A 21,714-nucleotide genomic window follows, 5' to 3' on the forward strand; every position below is an offset into this window, starting at 1 on the left:
CTTTGGGGTGGGCTGTAACTCAAACCCCTGCTACCTGATGCCCCACAGAGGAGAACAGCGTGGCCAATTCAGCACACCCAAGCCCTCGCCAAAGCCTCGGCCATCGCCCCAAAGCAACCCCCTCCCTCCCCCCCCCGCCCCTGCACAGACTCAGCCCACGCATCAGCTTTGGTGCTTTTAATTTAAAATAAGAGGCTTATCCACAAGAAAAAAAAAAAAAAAAAAAAGAAGAAAAGAAAAAAAAAGAGAGGAAAAAAAAAGAGAGGAAAAAAAAAAAAAAAAGGCAGGTTTGGCCACGTGTTGTCCCTACCCCAAGTAAATGACGATGCTTTTGCATTGCCCTGACACAGTGTCACCGACAGAAGGGCTGGGGACACGGCCAGGCGGTGTGGCACCGGCAGGACAAGCTCATGGGGACGGGCAGGGACAGCCACACACTTTCACATCCCCCCCCCTGTAGTGTTGCTAGTCCAGACAGGGAAAGAAATCCCCTGAAATACCGTGTGCCCACCCTCCCCAGCCTCACGGGACCATTGCTACCTGAAGGTGGGGGTGAGACGGGCGCGGGGAGGTGGTGGGGGGCACAGGGACCCCCTCTGTCCCCTGGGTCCCTGTGGGCAGCTCCGGCTCCAGCCCTGGCAAAACCCCCAGGGTCCCACTGGCTGGAACCCCTCGTTTCGGGACCCTCCGCCTCCTTCACTCCGTCTCCTTGGACTGCTTGGCTCGTTGCTTGCGGAGCTTAACGAAGGCCTGAGCCTCTTTGTCCCCCTTCCTGGACTCCAGCAGCCGGAGGATCTCATCTCCTGCCAGAGAGGAGGGGAGGGATGGTGGGAGATGCTCACCATGGCCCCCTCCTCACCCCACGGGGCCGGCAGGGGGGGGCTCAGCGGAGCTCAGCCTGGCGTGACACCACGTACCGGTGGGTTTGGGATGGGTGAGGGGGAGGCGAGTCTGGGGTACTCGTCCCATGTCAGCCTGGTCCTCGTTGTCATCAAGGCCAGGCAGGTGGCAGAGGGGGAAGAAGGCTTCGCCCTCCAGGTCGTTGGCCCCCAGTGTGTCGTAGTCGAACACGGTCAGCAGCAGGCAGGCCCCCTCCTGCCGGCACTTCTCGGGGGGGATCAAGCTGGGGGGGGGGGATGCAGGAGAACATCACATCCCACCCCCTCGGTCCCAAAATTCAACCTTCCCTCCCCCAGGTCATGCTCTGTGGGAAGCCATCCCCACACACACCCCCACCATACTGACCCCCAACCCCTTCAAAGCAATGAGACCAGCCTGTGGGACCCAGGTATTTGGGGTTCCCCTACCCCTGCTCCCACCGTGGGACCCCCACAGCTGAGCCCCCAGTGGGATGCAGGGGGTGAAATCCCAGAGCAGGACCCAGTTCCTGGAGCAGCAGCCCCATAGCGGGGGTTCGGTTGAAGCATTGGGGGGCTGCATGGACTGAGGGGGGGGCTGGTGGGTGCCAGCCCCTACGTACAAGTCGAAGGCTTCGTCGAAGAGGGGGTGCAGCTCGTTCCTCTTGCACTGGGTGGTCCGGGCAACCACCTCGGGAAACTCGTGCCGGGGCTCCAGGGTGAGCTGGACGAAGGGGTCGCTCGAGCCTGGTGGGGTGCAGATATCAGCCCCCTCCCACCATGCCTTCTGCCCCAGCAAGGCTGACTGAGCCGAACTGGGGTGGCCAGACACACTGGGGTGACTGGGGGGGTCAGGGGACCTTCACTTCCACCCCCCAAACCAGCCTCCTCTGAGGGTGCAGGAGCATCCCCAACCCTGCCCACACGTGGATCAGACACGAGTGGCTGCAAGAGGAGTGACCTCTCCTGGAGAAGTCCCCAAATGACAACCAACATTGTCATATTTTTCTGTCTGAGACGTGATTTACCCAGTGGAAAAAAACCATGCCTGCCTTGGCTGCTGGGTTGTGTTGCACAGTGAAGGCAGTGGGAGGTGGGTCCTGCCTGGTCCTGCCTGCCACGTCCCACTGGACCACCCCAGACCAGTGCAATAACCCCCTTCTTCCCTAAATCCACCTCCTCAGATGCGAAAGCAAATCAAGAGAGAGTCCCGTTACTCCAAGCCCTGCCAGCATCTCTCCTACTCAGGGGTGTATCGGGGATCGAGGACAGCGGGTCCCGGGGTGGTGGGGCTCCCCAACCCACCCACACCCACCGTTGGAGTCCAGCGGGATGAGGTTGACGGCATTGAGCACTTCCACACGGAGTTTCTGCTCCGAAGGGCGATACACTGCCTTGATCGTCACGGCCCCGTACTTCTCTGATCTGGTGTCCCGCTGAGCGGTGGGGTACAAGAATAAGGGTGCTGCCTTTCAGCACGCTCACCGAGAGGATGCCCAGGGTCCAGTGGAGGCTGAGGGGGCATTTTGGGGTACCAGGGGGTGATGGGCATCCTGTAGGATGCAGCTAAACCCCCTCCTACCCACCACTGGGGCAAAAGCAGCCCCAACAGCCCCAGGACTGGGAGGGTGGTGGGGAAATCCCACATTTCCGCAGGCGGGCTGTGCCGGGCAGCCTCGTGTGTGCAAGGGTGGGATCTGGGAAGGGGCTGGGAGCACCATCCTGACTCCTACCTGCTGCTGGATCCTGTTGCTGAAGTATTTCTGGATGAGTTTGCGGCTGGTGGAGGAGCAGAGGGCCAGGTGGGTCTCCAGCGACTGCGGGGAGGACAAGAGGTGACAGTCGAGCACATGGATGGGTCTGTAGCCTGAGGAAGCCCCACTGGAGGGCACCCAAAGGAAACCCTGGGGACCCAGCACCCCATACCAGGAAAGCTGCAGTGTGGAGGGTCTCCAGCGACAGCCCGCAGCCCTCGCCGTAGAAGCACAGCTCCAGGCTCTGGGGAGAAGGATGCTATTAGCTGGCACCCAAACACCCGTCCCTGACGGGGATCCCCTTATCCCCTCTGCCCCCTGGTACCTTCAGGGCACAGTGCAGCTTCTTGTAGCGCTGGGCCGAGGTGACCTGCTGCCCCGCGGCTGCCGACAGCACGGTCAAGGTGTGATGCCAGAGGAGAGTGAGGAGGCTGTGGGGATGAGGGAGGAAGGCCGTGAGCGGGTGTCCGGGGTAGTGGGTTGGGGTGTTTGGTCCTTGGCCAAGGGGCTTTGCCAAGCCCCAGAGGGAACTGGCTCATCCCGCTGGGCTGAGGAGCCAGCCCTAAAGCGGGGTATCCCTGAGCCCCATGGGGCTGGGGGGGGACACTCCTGCAGAGGGACGGTGACGCTGCTGGTCACACCATGGCACCCTGGTCACCTTTTGAAGTTCTCCTGGACAAGATGCTCATTGAGATACTGCAGCTCCGACTCCAGGAACTTCATAAGTGGGATGATGGACTGCAGCGAGAGGAGAGGGGTGTTTGGGAGGGCACAGGGGGGTCATACCCAGCAGAGCACAGCGAGGAGAGAGGCAGGGTGCTGCTGGCCAGAGCTAGCAGGGTACAGGGGGATCGAGAGGGGCTCCCTCCCACAGTGAGGACACGGGCAGCCTGCGCTCAATCTGGTCCTGATGCCGACACAGGCATCAAACAAAGCATATGGGGGTCTGGGCCCCATTGCTGGTGTGTCCCATGTCCCAGGCGTGGGGCAAAAAGAGGGAAGGAAGAGTGATGGGGGCCTCCACCAAGTAGGCAAGGGTTACTCACAGCTGCCTGAAAAAGTTAGTTCAGGAGGGCCCAGGCCAGGTACTTACGTCCTCAGGCTCCCGGGTGTCGTTGGAAGATGAGAGCTCCTGGATGTGTCTGGCGATGCCCTTTTCCAGCTGCCAGGGAGAAATGCATGGAGGCACTTGGGCTTTGCCTTTTGCACCAGCCTCCCCATGCCTGGGTCCGCCTTGTCTCCATCCCAGGAGCAAGCACTGCGGGCTCCAGGCCCCATTGGGTGAAACCTCCCCACTTGGGGCTAGGGGACAAGGGCGGGGGTCAGTGGCAGGTGGTCACCTTGGTGGCCAGGGCTTTCACCACGTCCCGGACCTCGTGGTCCAGGCAGGAGTCAGTGCTGTCGAGCTGGTTGTGCAGCGTGTGCTGGATCTGCTGCCGGTCGATGATGGCCCCCGTGCGCTGCTCCAGCTGCGCCCAGTTCAGCTGCAATGGCAGCTTCTGGATCAGCAGCCGCAGCTGCTTGATGTTGTTCACCACGATGCAGAGCTGGGAGAGGTGGGTCTGCTTCAGGGTTTCTCAAACCCCCTGGTGATCCCCCACTGGCTCCTTCACTATCTCCATCCCCATTCTCATTCTCATCCCTGTCCCCATCCCTATCCCCATCCCGCTCCCACTGCTCACACCACTTCCCCCCTGATTTCCAGGATTATGGCTATCAGGGGTTAACTGGTCCCCATGAAAGTCAGACATGGGATGTCAGCTCATGTGCCTTTTTACCATGGCCAAATCCTGCCTCTCCCTAAGCAGTGGACCCTGACTTGATACCAACCCTGTTGGCTGCTTCGCCCTCATTCTGCTCACTCAGCGACAGAGTCTCAGCCCTCTCCTTGATGAGACGGCAGTACATGAGGGCAATTTTGCACATGTCCTGCAGGATAGAGAAGAAGTCAACAGGACTGAGCTGGGCAGCATAAGGATCACCACAGGGCCAGGGGACCCCACCACATTGGAGTGAGATACTGGCCCCGTTCATGGAGACATGTCTCCAAGAGCAGGAGAGGAAACTCCAGCTGCTGATGCCTGGTATACAGACCTCCACGAGCTTCACCATGATCATGAAGGCTTCCTCGGGGTCTGGCCAGTTGAGCTGCTGCCAGGTCTTCACAATCTGGGCATAGCAAGTGGACAGGTCGACGGTGGACGTGCTGTGCTTGTTGTGCTCACCGAAGGGTGTCAACTGAGAGGGCAGAGAAAGCAAATACCTTCCTAAAGTTGAGAAGCAAAGAGGATGCTCACAGCATGGCCTGAATGCAGGCTCATCAGCTCTCTTGAGCTGCCACAAAGTGGGAAGGGACACGGGGATGTCGTGTGGGGCCAGGGTGGGATGACCTAGTCCAGGAGACCACATCCTTTGTTATGCATTTGGGCTGCAAGAGGCACCTACATGGTGGTCTCAATGCTTTGAGCCAGGCACAGCGGCAAGGCATGGGGGGAGCTGGAGTGTCCCCAAAGGACAGAGGGAGATGTTCTCCCCAGGTTACCTGGTCCATCTGGACGGCTCTCTGTGCCCTCTCCAGCGCAATGGTGTAGGCCTTCTGCAGCCACTGGGGCACAGCTTCCTTGAACCACTGGTGGAAATTGCTCAGAGCCAGAGGTCCATCCCTGTGGATGAAGGCAACATCTTCTCCAACTGCACAGCACCAGCACAGGGCCATCACCCCTCCTTGCTCTCACATACAAGAAACTGCCCCAAGGTGGAGGCAGTACGTAGCACCATGCTAAGGAGAAACCTCCCCTTGTCCGGAAGTTGAGGTCTCCATCAATGCCACTCTGAGACAAGCCTGAAACCTTCTGGTGATGCTCACATCAACACTAGACACCATCAGCCTGGTCTGCTTTGTGTGTAATTAGTGATGTAGGTGAATGGGAAGGATTTGGAGTTCCTCTCAATTAACTTGTTCCCTTGCTTTGGCATCTTTCCTCTCTCTGGGTTCAGTACCTCTTTGGGAGGAAGTCCTTCATCTGGTAGAGCTCCTGCAGGTTCATGTAGAGCTGGAAAAGACTCTCGGCCGTGGGCTTGGACATGCTGCTGTCAACCTCGCGCAGCTGCTCCTGGACATGTTCCGCAACCTGGCAGCGAGCAAGGGAATAGGGGAGAGCTGTTAGTGGGGTCTGGCCAGGAAGGCTTGATCTGCTGGGGGGGTGGCTCATCTCAGGGGACTCCTCTTCCTTTTGGGTGGCATTTCAGGACATTCATTGGGTCAAGTAAGCTTTATGGGCATGCAGGGATGATGGAGAGTTTCCCCGGCTTGCTCTCTTTCCAGGCTTGCAACATCCAGTTGCCACCTGAAGGGTGGCCAAAAACCTCAGCCTGGCTTTAGACCTTGGTCCCATGGGTGCAGAGCAGGGATTACTCACCAGGTGCTCCAGCTCTAGGTAGGCGATGGAGAAGAGATTCAACTTCAAGGTGCTGCAAGAGAGAAAAGGGGAGTCAGAAGCCTGCCAGCTCCAGCCCAGCAAACCCTCCCTTGCCCTAAGGCTGAGGACAGTACAGCTCTAAGAGTCAGAGATGGGACCACAGATGCTATGTGTGGAGTCCAAGAGCCAAGGAATGAGGCATCAAAGTGCCCTCTTGCTCTTGACCCCAGGGAAAGTGGATGAGGGGGGTTTAAGCTCTGAAACCTACTTGATGAAGAATTTATTCCAGATTTTCTGGCACTGCTGGAGATCTCCTATCACCTCCAAGAGGAGTCTGGATAACGCTTTGCCATTCTCCTCCATGCTCTGCAAAGGAAGGAGCAGCTTGTTTTGGACGCTCAGTGATTTTCAGATGACCTGGGCTCCATTCTGATCCAATTTATTTCAATGATTTGTTCTCGTGGGGTAGCAATATATCATTAGATCCACATTAGGAACACCAAGAAGTTGTCAGTAACTGTCACCCTGTGCTTGCATGGTTGGACTGGGGACCACCTCTTGTTCTCCTGAGCATTGCACCAAGGCTTTAAGCTTCAATGCACCTTGGCAGCTGCAGGTAACATGGCTTATGGCATTTTTAAGCTGGAAACCCAAATGCCTTTGTCTGTATCAGAAAACTGGAGAAGCCTTGTATTCCCACCCTTCCTGGGCCTCCCACCCCAAGCCCAGCGAGTTGCTTCTTAAAATGTCAGAGAGGCAGAGATGGGAACTGACCTTCACCATGGGCTTGAGGTGCTGCTTCTTCATGTGAAACCACTCCGTCGTGCCTGACTGCAAGAGAGGAGTCCCGGTGTGATGGCAGGGAAGCGGGAAGAGCAAAGCCAGCTCTGTCACCCCCTTCACTCTCTCTGTCCTCTGGGTATGGGCAGGACCCAGGTCCATGTGGTGGGAACCACAGGACTGGATCACCAGGTTGAAGAGGGACAGGTATTTTTCCCACTCAGCATGGTCTACGTGGCTTTGCAGGAGAGGATGAGGAGTGGGCACTGGGCAGGGGATGGATGAGAAGGGAGAGCCACAGCGTCCCAAATCCCAGGGGATAGGGAGGGTGAGGCACCCTGGTCCCACTACCTTCAGTGCCGTGGAGACCATCTGGGGGAGGTCAGGGCTGAGCGTGCACAGCTCGTGGAAAGCTTTCATTTTGCACATCTGGACCAGGACCCTGCAAAGCAAGAACTTCTGGTGATACCCAGCACCAGCTTGTCAGAAACAACTGCCTCTCCCACCAGAGACCCTACCCACACAGAGCTTCCCCTCCCAACAACGAGGGACAGGACAAGACAAATGTCACAGCAGCCTAGAAGGGGGCAGAAAGGGCTTTTGCGGGTTTTTGCTCAAGCTCACAGGCTTATACCTCATGGTGGCCAAGCAATATGACCCCATGAGCAGTTGGCACCAGTGCTTGACTCACCGGAGCAGGGACTGGAGCCTCTCCGTGGACCTCGGGACAGAGAGAGGGAAAATGATGCGGTACCTCCGGATGAGGGAGACCCCGTAAGTCAGCAAGGACTGGAAGGACTCAGCCAGCTCCGCTTTCTGGGGAAAGGGAAGGAAACACATGCTGCCCTCATCATCAGACAGAGATGCTGGCAGGGCCATGGCATCATGGTGGAGGGAGCCGGTGTCTCCTGCTCCTTTCTAGCCTGCTCCAGGGATGGGAAAAACCCCTGATGCCTCGGGTAACTTCTCCCTGGGGGGGCTGAACTGAGCTTTGCACTTTAACCTCATGCCTATGTATGAAAAAATTGAGAGTCTCAGCAGGGTGTAGGGATGCCCTCAGAAAACGGGCAGGAAAAAGTAGGAATTGGGTCATATTTAAGTTTTGCAGAGGGTTGTGATTGACTTGCGATTGAGGCAGCGATGGAGGAGGGGGATGTCAGTGCAAAGGGTAAGGGCTTCTCCGTGGAGAGGGAGAGCAAACCTCCCGGGGCAAAGGGGCTCCCTGACCTGTGGGTTGTCCTGGTCCCCATGGCTGGTTCTCCCCAGAAATGCCCTGCATCTGCCCCAGCACCCCTATACCCCACAAACTCCTGCCCTTCCTAGAACATGGGGGCACAAAAATGGCCCCAGGAGCTGGAAGGCGAGGCTGGGGGTTGGGTGCATGGGATACGTTTCCCTGATCTCTGCCCCCAGTGTGGTGCTGGAACCCCCTCACCTGCTCTGGCCTCAGGCGCTCCTGCACCCACTGGTACTCGATGCTGGTGATCTGGTGGAGCAGGCAGTTGCTGTTGAACTCAAGGCTCTGGTAGAGCTTGCTGTACGCCAGCCACTGCCTGGGGAGGAGGAAGAGGCTGGGCTGAGACCCTGGGGGCTGGGGGACACCCAGGGGCCAGCGTGGGGCTCCCCCACCCATGGCTATGGCTGGGATTGCAGGGGCAAGACCCAGGTCTCCTGGTGCTGCTCAGGGCAGGGGGTAATACCAGCCATGCTGGGCTCATGGGAGAGACTAGCTGTGGTCAGACACCCCCAGGGAAGGTGTCAGGACCCGTGACCCCCTCCATGATGCTGTGTCATGGCTCCCTGGGCGTGGGGTACTCACGCCATGACCTGGTGGAAGTCGGAGAGGTCCTTCTGCGTGGCGTGCAGGTAGAGCACGGTGCTGGCGTGCCTGCTCAGCTCCCCGTCCCAGGCGATGCTGCCGGCCTGCCAGGATGCAAAAGGAGGGTGACGTGTCCTGGAGCCAGCTGGGCTGAGCGAGGACAGGGACAGGCACTGGGGTGGGGTGTGTTTGCAGGATCACGGAGGGAATGGATGCCCCATAAGGCTGCCAGGCACAAGCAGCCATCACCACAACCCTCCTCCCTGTCTCCTTGCAGCAATGTGTCAGGCGTGGTAGGCTCCAAAGGAAGCCTTCACCCCAGCTCAGTTGATGGAGACCTGCTTCTCCCCCTCGGTACCTGGTGCTGAAGGATCTCGTAGGACACCAGCTGCTGCAGGAGGTGGCGATGGATGGTGTAGCTCGGCTGTGTCCGGCTGCACGTGGTGGCCCTCTGAAAAGAGACAAGGCATAGGAGCAATAACCATAACTTGCCTGAACATGCGGGGATGACAGTGGGGACACAGAAATCCAAAAAGCATGAGGCCAGAGAACCCTGTCTGAGCCGAGCCAAGGGGCGTAAGTGCACCAGGAGCAAGGCTCCCATGCTGACATGGAGCTCAGGGGAGGATCGAGCTGGTTTCCAGCATGTGCAAACCCTGGTGCTGGCACCTCTGGTGCTGGGGCAGGGATCTGGGACCCCAAGAGACAGGCAGCTGCCCCGTCCTGCCAAAAAGGAAAGGGACCCCCTTCCCCATCCCCTCCCACCTTCTTGTGAGTCAGCAGGAATTGCAGGTGACACTGTCCCCGGTTGGGGTACGTCTCCGTCCGCGGCTCCAGCTGGTACCACCGGTCATCCCAGCAGTGCAGGTCCTGCACACACAGAGACAAGGGGGAAGCCCTGGGCAGCCTTCCCGGGTGAAGGATCCTGCTCAAGGACCAGGTCCCACTGCATTAATGGGACAGGAAGATGCTGTATTGGATAAGTCTAGTATAGGATTAAAAATAAAAGATGCATAATCACTAAGCAAGTGTGTTGGAGTGGCTGGGGTTCAGAACTGAGGGACTAGGCATCAATTTGTGGCTCTGAGCTATATCCTGGACAAACTTGGTGCTGCCACGGGGCTGGGATCCTGCCCGGACCCCGTGAGGTTGAACCGGTACCTGGGGAATCTCTCGGAGAGGATGCACCAGACCACTCACCTTCAGGTGAAGGACCACGTTCCCCAGGAAATCATCCTGCCCTTTGTCTTTACGAGCATCTTTAAAGATCCTGAAAGGCATGAACAAAGGAGGGGGTGAAAAGATGCAGCCTTGACCCAGCCACGGTCAGGGCGAAGCAGGGTGATGCAGACCTTCTGCCCTCACTCCCTCCTTCTAAAGGCAATTTTTAAAATCCAGTAGGAAAACAAACATTTTGTAAACCCTCTTTCCTTGGCAGCCATTAGAATCAGGCCAGCACCAACCGTTTGAGGCCATGGAGGTCCGTCAGCTCCCCCAGCTTGTGCCGCACCGACTCCACCACATCCGAGTCCCTGCGAGCGTGGGCAGAGAAACCCACCGTGGGGGAAAGGAGGAAATTCAGGAGATTGCAAAACATTTCAGGGAGCTGCAATGACGGTGGAGAAGGGAAGGTGGGGGGGGGGGAGGTGGGCGGAATATGTCAGGATGGAGGCCACCCCCAAAACCAGCCAAAATCTGCAAGCACACAGCTTCTTGTCATAAATAAAAGGGCAAAGCCAGCCTGGGCTCTCACTGGTCACATCCTGCTCCAGCAGAAAGTGTTGGGGAAAGGGGTCTCCAGCTGGTTTCTGGGGCTTTTTAAAGGGTGCAGGGTGCAGGACACCTCAGGAACCCTCCCAAGAGGCAGGACCCCACTCAGGCCGGGGGTCAGGGTTGCTGGCCATGGGATGTTGTTGCTCACCACATGTCCAGGTGGAAGCTGGCCGTCTCCATGTCTTCAAACTCCCTGCAAGGCACCAGCGGGATGCTGTTACTCGAGTAGCATCCAACGGACCCCAAGGGACCGGCAGCAAGCAGACAGGACAGCTGGGGATTACAGGCAGGCAGGTCCTCCCTGGGGAGAACCCAGACCACCCCACACAGGCTGGGAAACTGGTGGGAGAGCCCCAAGGGAGGGATTTTTACCACGCTTTTGTTTTTCATCTCACTGGACCTGCTGCATGGGTCAGACCAGAAGCCTGACAAGCCCCAGTGGGTCCCGGCAGGGCCCCAGCTCCTGGTTGGGGTGAGTGGTGAACCCACACATCCACCCCCAAGAGCCCTGGCCACCCCCCCGATGAGCAAAGCTGAGGGGTGGTAGGTTACAGGATAAATGTCTCGTCCCACGCTGGGTTGAGGGTCTGGCTTATGACTTGTGTGCGATGGATCTGGTCTTCGGGGACGAGGTCTTTGACCACAGCCTTCATCCGCTTCTTGTGGTCATGGTGAGCCGGTTCCTGGCTCTTGGCCTCGATGCTGTAAGGTCCCGGTCTGACTGGTCTTGGAGGGGTTCTCTCTGGTTTCTCACAGATACCCAGCAGGCAGTATGGGTCACTGAACCCTGTGAGGGCAGAGGCGTGCAAGTCCCTGTCGGGAGCAGTGACTCTCCCTTTTCTGATGGGACACCCACCCGTCTCCACTTACCACTGACGTCTTTACCCAAAATCCCCTTGGCTTCCTTCACAGTTGCTTTCAGGCAGAAAATTGGGCTCTGGAAAAGAAAAAAAAGGTAAAATGCTTATGGTGGAGTCACTAACCCCACGAGGAAGGATGGGGCTCAAGAAGGATTTGCGTCATCAGCTGCTGCTCATGCCAACAAACAGCTCCCGAGCAACACCCCCAGCACAGCCCAGGGCACCCCAAACCCCAAAGCCTGAACACAGGGGTGAGGAGGCACCACAGCTCCCCAGCATCACCCTGATGCGGGGACCCCCTGGGCCACAGCACACTGGGGAGATGCCATCTCGCTGCCTACCTCCAGTTCTTTGACCTGCTGCATGATGATGCTGTGTTCCTCCTCATCCATGCCAAAAGCCTGTTGTAGATATCAGAGACAGTTAATGGTAGCTGGAGAGCATCCAGGGGCTTCCCTCTGCTCCCTGGGAGTCAGCTGCAGCTCGAGGGGAGGGGAGAGGAGCAAAGAGCCCAGCAGAATGGCTGGGAACCAGCTGAAAGCTCTTGAGGGAGAGTCTTCTTCCAACCATCCCCAGTCTAAGATAAATATTTCTCCCTAAAGCTAATATTTCCCAGCCGCCAGCTGTCCCAGCTCTCCAGCTGGACACTGCTGCTACATCTTTCAAGGTGCTCATTAAGCATTCCCTCCATGTGCCCCCCACCTCCTTTAGAAGGGAGGGTGGGCTTGTCAGGGGACAGGTTTTGGGGATCCCGTTGGAGCGGTGGGGACCCACCTTTTGCACATAGGCGTAGAGCTCCTGGGCATCTGCAACGTGGTGGTGCTCAGGCTTGCCCAGGCGGTGCCGGATGGTGTAGAGGACCTCCTCGTAGAGCAGGGCCAGCTGTGGGGGGATGCCGACACCTTGCATGCGGCCAGGCCAGCAAGGACTTTCTATGTGCATCCCCCAGGATTATCAGGGTGTCCCATCCAACAGCTCCCAGAACTTCCTGTTGGTCCCCGCTGCCCCCCCTCCCAGCATCCAACCCTTCCTAGCCACCACCGGCTATCCCTGGGGAGCATCTTCAGGAGCTGAGCCATGTCCCCAAGCCCCAGTAGCGCTGCCACCCCCTCCAGTGCCACCAAGGGAGACCATGGCAGGACCACACTTGTACCTCTCTCTTGGAGAACCGGTGGGACAGATCCATCTAGAGAAAGAAGAGAAGCAGAGAGGTTTCCCATTAGATTTCATGGTAGAGGGTGGATTTAGGAGGAAACCATGGCAGGCAGCTGGGATGGGGCAGAATCAGGGTGGGATGCCCCAAAGGATGCCGTGACACCCTGTAGATGCCCTGAAGCCAAGGGACCAGTTCCATCATCACCCACCAGTGAGGCAACAAGGGTGGCAACAGCAATTTGGAGTGACCCATAGGAGGCTTTAAAAGACAGCCACCTACCTCTTGCCCCAAAAAGCTGCTTGCTGGCCCGGCCAGGCCCAGCAGGAGCAGGCTAGAGAGCAAACCAGCCAAGGGAGCGGGCAGGTGGCCAAAGCACAGGGAGGAGCTGCAGGCTGGGCAAGGCAGCTGTGGGCAAGGAGACACCGAAAAGCCATTGGGATTTGTGAGTTGAGTCCCCTTGCCAGAAAGCAACATGAGCGCTGCTGTGATTGTGCACTGCTCCGTGTTGAGCTGAAGGTCCATTCCCCACTTGAAGGATGAGCAGCAAGAGCATTTACTTTCCAAAAGGAAATTGAATTAAAACAGTGCTACTTTATGAGGCACAGCCTGGCTCCAGTGGCACTCAGCTCCAGGGCTGGCCAGGGGGTCCTGCTGCCTACGCAGCCCCCATCATCCCCTGCCTCAAATGCCACCACCCGTTCATCCCAGCTCTGCATGTGTCTGGCTGGGAGATCAAACCACCTCTGCCAAAAATACCCTTTTCCCTGGCAAACCCCAGCTCTCAGCCCATCCTCACCTCCTTTTCCCTCCCTGATGCTGAGGCTGAGCCCATCCTGCATCAGCTTCTCTAATCATGGTCTGGATTTGGCCACCACCGTAGCTGAGCAACTTCTTCCTGCTGTGGAACCTGGCCAGGTGTCGGTGACTTCGCCACCACCACGAGCCGGGTGACGCAGTCAGTGGGAGGGGAACTGGTGGCCCCATAACATCTGCTATGGCTCCCAGTGCCGGAGCCTTTTGGGAGTGCAATGGGACAACACCAAAAAAAAAAATGAAAATTTTTGGGACAACTTTGGACCTTTCTGTGCCGAGGGGCATACGCCAAGCACAGCCCCAGCTCAGACGGACCAGCCCCACCTGTGGGTCAGCCCAGGCCCCAAAATGACCTTAGGATCCCCCTAATAGAACAAAAAAAACCCCAAACATTCCCGAGCTGGAATATTAACATTTGCTTATGGCAAATCTAGGGCTGGCATAATCCCCTGGCCATCTGGACTAGATTCAACTCTTCCACCCCCGGCTGGTTTAACCCTTGAGCTGCTTCTCTCCCACCTTCCTCCACGTCCCTTCTTTTTAACCTCTGGTCTGTGCCAGGGGCTGCGGTGGCTCTGCAGCCCCTGTGAAAGGGGGACCTGTTGCACCCAGGAGGGTCCCTGCCTGCCCCTGCCCGCTCCTGCCCAGGGGATCCTCCACCTTCCGCTGCTGCCAGCACCATCCTGCCTGCATCAGGGCGTGATAGCTGCATCCCAGATCCTTCAGCATCCCCGTGGCCAGCGCTGCCCAACAGCAGGGTCACAAGGACAGAGGGGAAAGAAAAAGGATTTTATTTCTTGGCTGCTGTTATTTATCAACAAGGCATGAGAGTCTGCTCCTGGCCCAGCAGGGGAGTAGCGTGAGAAGGCAGAGGAGGAATCGCGGTGGATTTTGGGGAGGGGGCAGCTCCCTGTTGCTCCCTTCTGGCATCGGAGACGGCTGCTGCAGGACCTGCTCTGTGCTCGCCCGTATGAGCACGGGACTGGTTAAGCTAAAGCTGAGCTGAGCCACTGGGATGTGTTTACTGCTGCTAATCCCCACGCCAAGACCCCAGCTCAAATCCAGGAGCGATGCTTAACTCCATGTCCGGATACAGCCACTGGCATCCCCCCCACCCCGGCCCGGTTAGCTGTGGCAATGTCACCCGTGCGGGAGGCTAGCTTGGTGCAGAGACAGTGGCACTTAGGAGGGTGGGCAAGTCCCTTGTCGAGGGACACCACCAGGACAGGTCACCCCAGGGTCCAGTGTGGGGGATCGTGCCTGCATCCTCCCAGCAGCACTGGGCAGAGGCAAGCAGAGCTGTGGGTACCATCTCCATGGGGACAGACACAAGGACATTTTCTGTCCCGCCACTGCAGAGGAAGTCGGTTGGGTTGGGCCAGAGCAGGGCTTTTGGGGATCTGTTGGTAGCAGGGACCCCAGAGGGACTGGAAGGCACTGGGAAGCTGTAGCCGAGCTAAGAGGGGACCCTCAGCGCTGGCACAGAGCTGCAGCCAACCCTCGGGTGCACGTTTGCAGGGGTATGATACCCCCCCACATCCCCACTCCTGCTCCTTGCTCACCCTTGCAAAACATCCCGGCCGGGACACAGACTCGGTCCCTTTTACAACCAGCTCTGCCCCCCAGGGTCCCCTGGGCACAGCTGCCCTGACCCCCTCCCTGCGGCCATTGCACCCCCAACACTCTCCCCAGCCCCCCGGGGTCAAGGCCACCTACCTCGGGGCTCTCGTCCCTGGGGAGGGTCCCCACGGGGGTCTCACTGGCAGCATCCATCTCGGGGGGAGGCTCAGCGCAGGGCAGGGGAGCGGCTGCAGCTCTTTCTGCCGCTGCCGCCTCTCCCCCTCGCTCGCATGCTCAAAGGAAACCACAGACCTTATCTCGCCATGGCCATTTTAACAAGCGGAAACGTGCACAGGCCTCCTTCGAAAGCAGCTCGGGGACGCAGGCGCCCCGGCCCTGCTTCCCACCACCCCGTCCTGCACGGCCAGCCCCTCGGCAATGGGGACCTCACGGTGCAGACAGGATGGGGGCAAAAGAACAGTGTCACATCCAGTCTCTGCTGTTATTTATGAGCAAGGAATTGGGAGCAAGTGGACAGAAATAGTCCTGAGAAGGCAAAGCTCAGCAGGGAAAGGGGGTGGTGGGGAGCATGGGTGGGGGCTACATGGAGGATCTGGGCTCCGATGTGTATTTGGGACCCATCGTGCCCTGCGAGTGCAGACGGGGACCCGGCGGAAAGCAGAAGTCATCTTCAGCCCCAGGGCATGGAGGGGATTTGAGACCCGCTGTGAAAGCTGCAGGGTGGGAAATCCCTGCGGCACCCGCGCACATTGGACAAGGCTGGGCTGAGAACTGATGCAGTTAGCACACGTGTCGGGAACGGCACCGGAAAAGAGCGCACAGCCTTTTCCCTGAAGGGGCTGTCCAGGGAGAGCTGGTTACTGAGAAAAAGAGCAGCAGGAAATGGAGTTAAAAACTTGTGCTTTACTGTCAGTTTTCATTCTTGTAAACACTTTATCTGATTGCAACTCCCAAGGCAGTTGCCTATCACAGACCGGCAGCAGCACCCGCCCCTCCAAGATCCCTATCGAAATGCCTGTGCTGGTGGCAAAGGGGGGAGCTGCAGCCCAGATGATGACCAAGGGACGAGCTGGTTTGCTCCTGGGCATTTAATGTATTTTCACACACAGCTGAGAGCAGCCTCGGGCTGAGGTTCGGAGGGGCTGTTGAGCCGCACAGCAGACAGACCCACAGCCTGGGGAAGGACATCAGGCTGCGCTCAAGACTTGCGTGTCACTGCTGTGGCTGCTGAGCTCCCATGGGCTCTGCAAAGTAGGGCTGTCTCCATCTGGGGAGTTTTTGTCTTTCCATCCTTCCTATATCTGGCCCCACAAAAAACACTCCTGGAAGCCATAATCAAGATGGTTCAGATAGAGCCTCTGCCCGCCCTGTGCTGTATGTGGGGTGTAGCCTGTCAGGGACTTCTGCTTAATACAAGCAGGAAACCATGACAGTGGTAATTGCACTGGAAAGTTTGTTCCCTTAACTACTGTACGAGGCATTGCGAAGAGATGACTCCAATAGCATGGAGGTACCTGTGTGGTGATACCCTGCGGCACCCTGGCTCGAACCAGGGCTGCGGGAAGACGCTGGCAGCAGCATCCCTTGTGAGAGGACAAGGGGGAGGCAGGCAGACAGTCCTTTTCATCCTCGCAATCATCTTGTCCTTTAATTAAGGCAGATTGCACTGTTTTAGCTGCTTTAGGAGACACAACTTCCCTTTGCCCTAAAACCATGTGAGAGCAGATTATATTGGCAAAAGGGGTTCCCTAAAGTTGGGGCACCAGGAGATGGGAAAAGGGCTGCTGGCATTGGCAGTGGGGCAATGTGGGGGTCAAGTTTTCTTTATGCAAGTCAACCACCACGGGACCTGGGCTGTGGGGGTGCACAGCCCATGCACAACACGTTGCCAGGGGCAGGGGGATGCCAACCCAATTCATGGAGAGGTACAGCAAGACACCAAAAAGCTGAAATCCATTCCTGCTCTATCATTCAGCCTCATCCCCTGAGGTCTGAAAAGAACTGCTCGCTACACTTCTGCTCTCTTCCACATCAGGAGGGCTCTTTCGTAATTGTCCCCAGGCACGGGTGCAGTAGCCTCGAGGAAATGGGCTTCAGCATCACTTCCTCTGACTTCCCCAGCTTGGTGGAGTCGCCTCCTCGCCCTGTGCCCGGAGAGAGCGTCTGTCCCCTTTGCTGGCAGAGACACTCGGAGGTGCTTGCCCAGCCCCGCCAGCCTCAGCCTCCGCTTTAACCAGCCTCGCATTTGCTTCACCTTGGGCAAACAGTTTAAAAGCCTTCTCCTCCCTCACTGATGGAGAGGGACACAGCGGAGGAGCTGATTTCTATTCTGCATCCCTCTCCCTTGACACACACAAGTGCTGTTTATTGATCTGGGACATCAGCACCGTGCTCCACCACAAAATGTTGTCAGTGGGAAATAGAGATGTAAAGTGCACAACGGCATTTGAGAATGATTGCTGTCATCTTTGCCTTTAGCTTTGATTGCAAAAGCAAAATCTGGCCTAGCAAAGAGCAATCACAGAGATAAAGGCAGGATGCGGACAGAGCGTCCCCGAGCTGCTCACACCTTTTGCTGCTTCTTGCCAACGAAAAATAACAGAGGTCAAAGAAATGTCTCTTACCTTGGCCAGCACAGAGAGAACAACCAGTAAAAATTTACTTAAACCTCAAATCTACCTCCCTTCTCCTTGTAAGGCTGAAGAAATAAAATCCACTGCAATCATAAATACTGCTAAGCACCAGGCAATCACTCTCCAGCCAGGAGCCAGTGGCTGTGCTGGGGTTTTGCAGGTTTTAGAGAGGAAAACTTCAACTGCGGTGTGGAAGTGTCTGCTAAAAAGCACTTTCTCCGGAAGTTCCCCAGCTCATCACTGCATTGCTCAGGGCTGGTTTGCGGCGCCGGCTGGAAATGCTCAGGCACAGCCCGGCAGGGTGGGCAGCACGTGTCCCCCATCAGAGGCCAGCGTGGTCCCTTCAGAAGGGCTCTGTGCAGGGCTCCCACAGATTTGAGCCTCTGTGTGTGCAAAGGGAGAGTTATTTCATGATCCTGTTTCAATAGCAGCAAATATCCTTTTTTCCTCCTGGGTTTTACCAGCAGCCACCTGCTCCACAAAATACTGGTGGCAAAAATCACTGAGCTCATATATCTCATTGTATCTGCACCTCGAATTACTTCTTGTCCAGGAAACAATAAGAAAAGTCCTATAAAAGCAGCTCCAGAATTAGCACAGATTTCTGGTTAGTAGAGACAATCCCAATGAACTCCATGCCCCAAATCTGCAGGACAACCAGGACCTTGCAAAACATCCCAGACACCCCAGGTCAGGGGTGTCTATAAAGGGACTATGTTTTCCTAAAGACACCATTCCATAAAATAGCCCTCCAATCTGCCCCCCCCAATAACTAGCATATATATGCACAACGTAGAGTAAACGCAACATACGGTAAACCCATTCATTACTTTTAAGAACAATTAATCTGAGAGGAAACTCCTTTTCCTTACAGGGTATAGGGCTGTACTCCTGGGGGCTCACACTCTGCCCCCGGTATAAAGTCCCCAGTTCACTCGTGCGAACTACCTGGGGGTTGCAGGTGCTGCTGAGAAAACTAATTTCCAAAGAACATGCATTATCGCCCTCTTTAAAGGATATAATTTTCCCCTCAAAGGAAAACCCGGCATGAAAGGACCCTCCGCAAGCATTAATAGCAGTTTATCTCCCTACCTCTTGGCTTGATAATCCTGGAGCCGCAGCCTGCCCTCACCCTTATCTTTATCTCTCGGCTGGAAATGGGCAAATAGTCAAAAAATTGATTTCAACATGTCCCTCCCTCACTTCTCCTTTTAAACACGGGGTCCAATGACTCTGCAAAACCCGGCTGCGCCTGCCCGAGTTTGGCAAGGCGCACGGTTAAAAGCACAAGGTGGAGGAGAGGAAAGTGGTTTCAAAATGAGAACAGCGATGCTCCTGCTCCCCCTCCTCGGGGCTGCCTGGCTGGGGCATCCCCCCCAGGAACCTGCGGGTGCTGTGTGCTCTGGGACCAGTGATTTCATACCCGAGAGGGACGTCAGTCCCTTCCCTTCCTTGTCTATTGTGGGGCCTTTTAGTTATTTCTGCCCTAACCCCACATCTTTCCTTCCCGAGTGCTTTGAGCGCACCTTGCAAAAAGCAGTGGTACCTGGGAAGAAGAAGGTGGGGGGGACACACGACATCCCCCACCCCATTTAGGACGTCTTAGAAGGACATCAAGGCTAACCCTGTGCTTCTGGGAAGAACAAAGGGGATTTCCAGCCACGCGTGTGGGGCAGGGTGTGTGTGAAAGCTGCCATTTCCCCCCCCCGGGAGGGAGCACGGGTTCGGCATGAGACCTGCTGCCTCCATGGCAGGGGGGTGAGGATGACTCCGGCCACGCTGCCCACGAGGCGGTCAGCACCCAGGTCACCCAGGGAACGGATTCACCGGCCACCCCAGCCCCTCCAGAGGAAATGCCACTGCGATGCCAAGCTCTCCTCGGAGCTGCTTCAGCTCCCCAGGGTCCCACGGGGGAAAGCACGACGTGTCCTGCCCACCCTGGTCCCACTTCCCTGCCGTCCCCTTGGCCCCCAGAGCACAGGGCTGACCTGCCCGGGTACCATCCTGGCTCCCCACATGGCAGCACAAAGCAGGGGGACACCGCAGGTGTCTCCCCCCAAGGCAGCAGCCTGCCTTGTCCTTTAGGAGGTCACAAACTTCATGTATTGACCCGGGTGCCATTCGTTTGGCTCGGGGCGCCCCGTGACAGGCTTTAAAAGGTTTTCTCCATCACTGCCATGTGCCACCTGCCCACAGCAAATATTTCATCCACCTCCCTCTCCCGGAGAGATGAATTCGGTGTCAGCCGCTGGATTTATCACCCCCTCACCGCAGGGACAGGGCAGCGGTGGCTCTCACTGCAGGGACAGGAAAGGGGGGACACAAGTATCAAGGTCGTTTCGTCTGCTAGTTTTGGGGCACTGGGTTCAGAGCAGCAGGACCTGCTTGAGCTGAGGAGGGACCAGGGCGGGTGCCTGTGAAGGTGGAAGAAGTGGGGGGCTGACACCTGGGTACCAGGCATGCCCCATGGTCCGTATTAAGCACCTTCATGCCTATCCTGGAGCACACGCACCAAGTTACTGACCACCTTCAGCACCGAAACGGTCCCACCATGGTTTCTCCACCACGGTTTCTCCACCACCACCTCTCCCCACACATGTGTCAAAGCCCCCTGAGGAGCCCACCAAGCCCCAGGGAGCCACACACTTGGACGATGGGAGGAGGCTGCAGGGCTGAACCCCTCCCACCACCCCCAGATCCCAGCCAGACACGCCAAAACACGGAATGGTGTGAACTGTTGCAGCCAATCTGTGCCGCGAGGAGAGCAACCCTGTCCCAGCCAGAGCCCAGCCCTTACGGAGCAAAGTACGTGGAGGAGGAGGAGAGGCTGGACTTGAGCAAGGGAAAGGTTTAGAAAGGTGGGATTTGACAAACCGAGCTGGCAAACGGAGCCCAAGCCGATACCTTTTGCTCCAGTATCCAGGGGCTGTAGGAAATGGGAGGTGGGTGGCTGGGAGGGTGCCGCAGAGATGGATCCCGGTCCCGAGATGCAGCAGTCCCCGCTCCTGCTCGCCGTTACGCGGGTCTCTTCACGTCCTGTCCTGGCGGCGGCACAGTCACGGACAGCCCTTGAGCAAGGAGGGTGCTGAAATACCAGTTTCCAGTTCAGTCTCATGATGGCAGCTCCTGGAGCTGACTCACGCAGGGGAGCAGACGGGTGAGTAACACCCAGTAGGGCTGCAAAGAAAAACCCTTGCCTAAAAGAAAGATCTCCGCCCTGCATTTCATGCCAACCCACCAAAAAAACCCCACGCTTGCCACTTGTGCGGCTTTAAACCTGAAACCACCTCTTGGCCACAGCCTGTCTTAAGCAAAAACCATCTCCTAATACCAACCTGGCCGTTGTTTAGGGCTGGAGGTGCCTGTGATGGGACCGCATCGGCCAACACCAGCCGCTCACCGGCGAGGGCTGGCCCCGCTCCCGGCTGCTCCCGGGAGCAGCTGGGTCCAAACTTCGCCCCACGCCTCCTGCCACCTCCAGATTGTGAAGGGAGCCGGTGCCGCAAGCCGTAGCTCGTAAATCACGGTGTCCATCACGGGGCAGAGGTGCAATTTGACCATCTACTGCTTGGAGAGCGGTGGGGAGTCCTTGTGGTCCCCAAAGGAAGACACACACACACACACACAAACGCGGGGCTGGCAGGCAGTGGCCAGGCTGGCTTAACCACCACCCTTAACCACGTCCCTATGACCACTCCATGCATCCCCCTAGCTATTAATGCAAAATAACAATTTGGTTTTATTACTTATTTAATTGGTTTTGGGTAAAAAAGTTGCACAAAGCAGGAGTGCTTAAGGTAAAATCTGGGCAGGATGATGCGGAAGAGGAGGAGGAGGAGGAGAAGGAGGAGGAGGGCTTGGTCTCTTCCTTCAGCTGGAGGCAATCCATGAAGGGCAAGAACACTCATGCCCCGTCCTTCCAGGGTAAAGACCTTCCCCCAGGGACATCAGGAAGGTTTCAGGGCCGAGAGCAGGCAACCTGTAAGTAGTACCTGCAGTTCCTGCAGCAACAGGATTTTTTGCGTAAGATCTCAAAGCGCTTTAGAAATACCCAGTTACACCACAGCCCCGTGAAGGAGGGAAGCAGCCATGAGGCGCAGTGAGAGACTTCTCAAATGAAAAGCCTCAGTCGGATTGAGGAGACGGAACTGGACACGCTGGTAGAAAACCTGTCTATAGCAAAAGATTAACCGGATCCAACCCTAACTGTTCCCCATGCCCCATCTTTTTCTTCAATAGTTTAACACCATCCAAATATTGGAATTTAAT

The 21,714-nt window shown here is 57.0% G+C and overlaps 1 protein-coding gene across 1 annotated transcript; it reads right to left on the minus strand.

Annotated features, from left to right (window-relative positions):
• Positions 1-696: 696 nt before the first annotated feature.
• UNC13D (unc-13 homolog D) lies at positions 697-15,004 on the minus strand. Its single transcript, XM_074160174.1, has 32 exons — positions 14,948-15,004; positions 12,416-12,448; positions 12,037-12,144; positions 11,604-11,663; positions 11,273-11,339; positions 10,955-11,189; positions 10,551-10,595; positions 10,093-10,161; positions 9,830-9,899; positions 9,395-9,499; positions 8,988-9,080; positions 8,630-8,733; positions 8,246-8,363; positions 7,502-7,626; positions 7,162-7,252; positions 6,805-6,861; positions 6,299-6,396; positions 6,031-6,082; positions 5,612-5,742; positions 5,154-5,274; positions 4,706-4,849; positions 4,442-4,540; positions 3,952-4,158; positions 3,705-3,773; positions 3,270-3,349; positions 2,937-3,042; positions 2,784-2,855; positions 2,591-2,674; positions 2,173-2,293; positions 1,481-1,604; positions 918-1,123; positions 697-803 (listed from the first exon to the last, which is right to left on the minus strand). Exons 1-32 carry the CDS (start codon positions 15,002-15,004, stop codon positions 697-699), a joined length of 3,258 nt encoding a protein of 1,085 aa, XP_074016275.1.
• Between the last annotated feature and the right edge of the window lie 6,710 nt (positions 15,005-21,714).

This window comes from Numenius arquata, chromosome 17 (genome assembly GCF_964106895.1).
Source record: "Numenius arquata chromosome 17, bNumArq3.hap1.1, whole genome shotgun sequence".
Taxonomy (NCBI): domain Eukaryota; kingdom Metazoa; phylum Chordata; class Aves; order Charadriiformes; family Scolopacidae; genus Numenius; species Numenius arquata.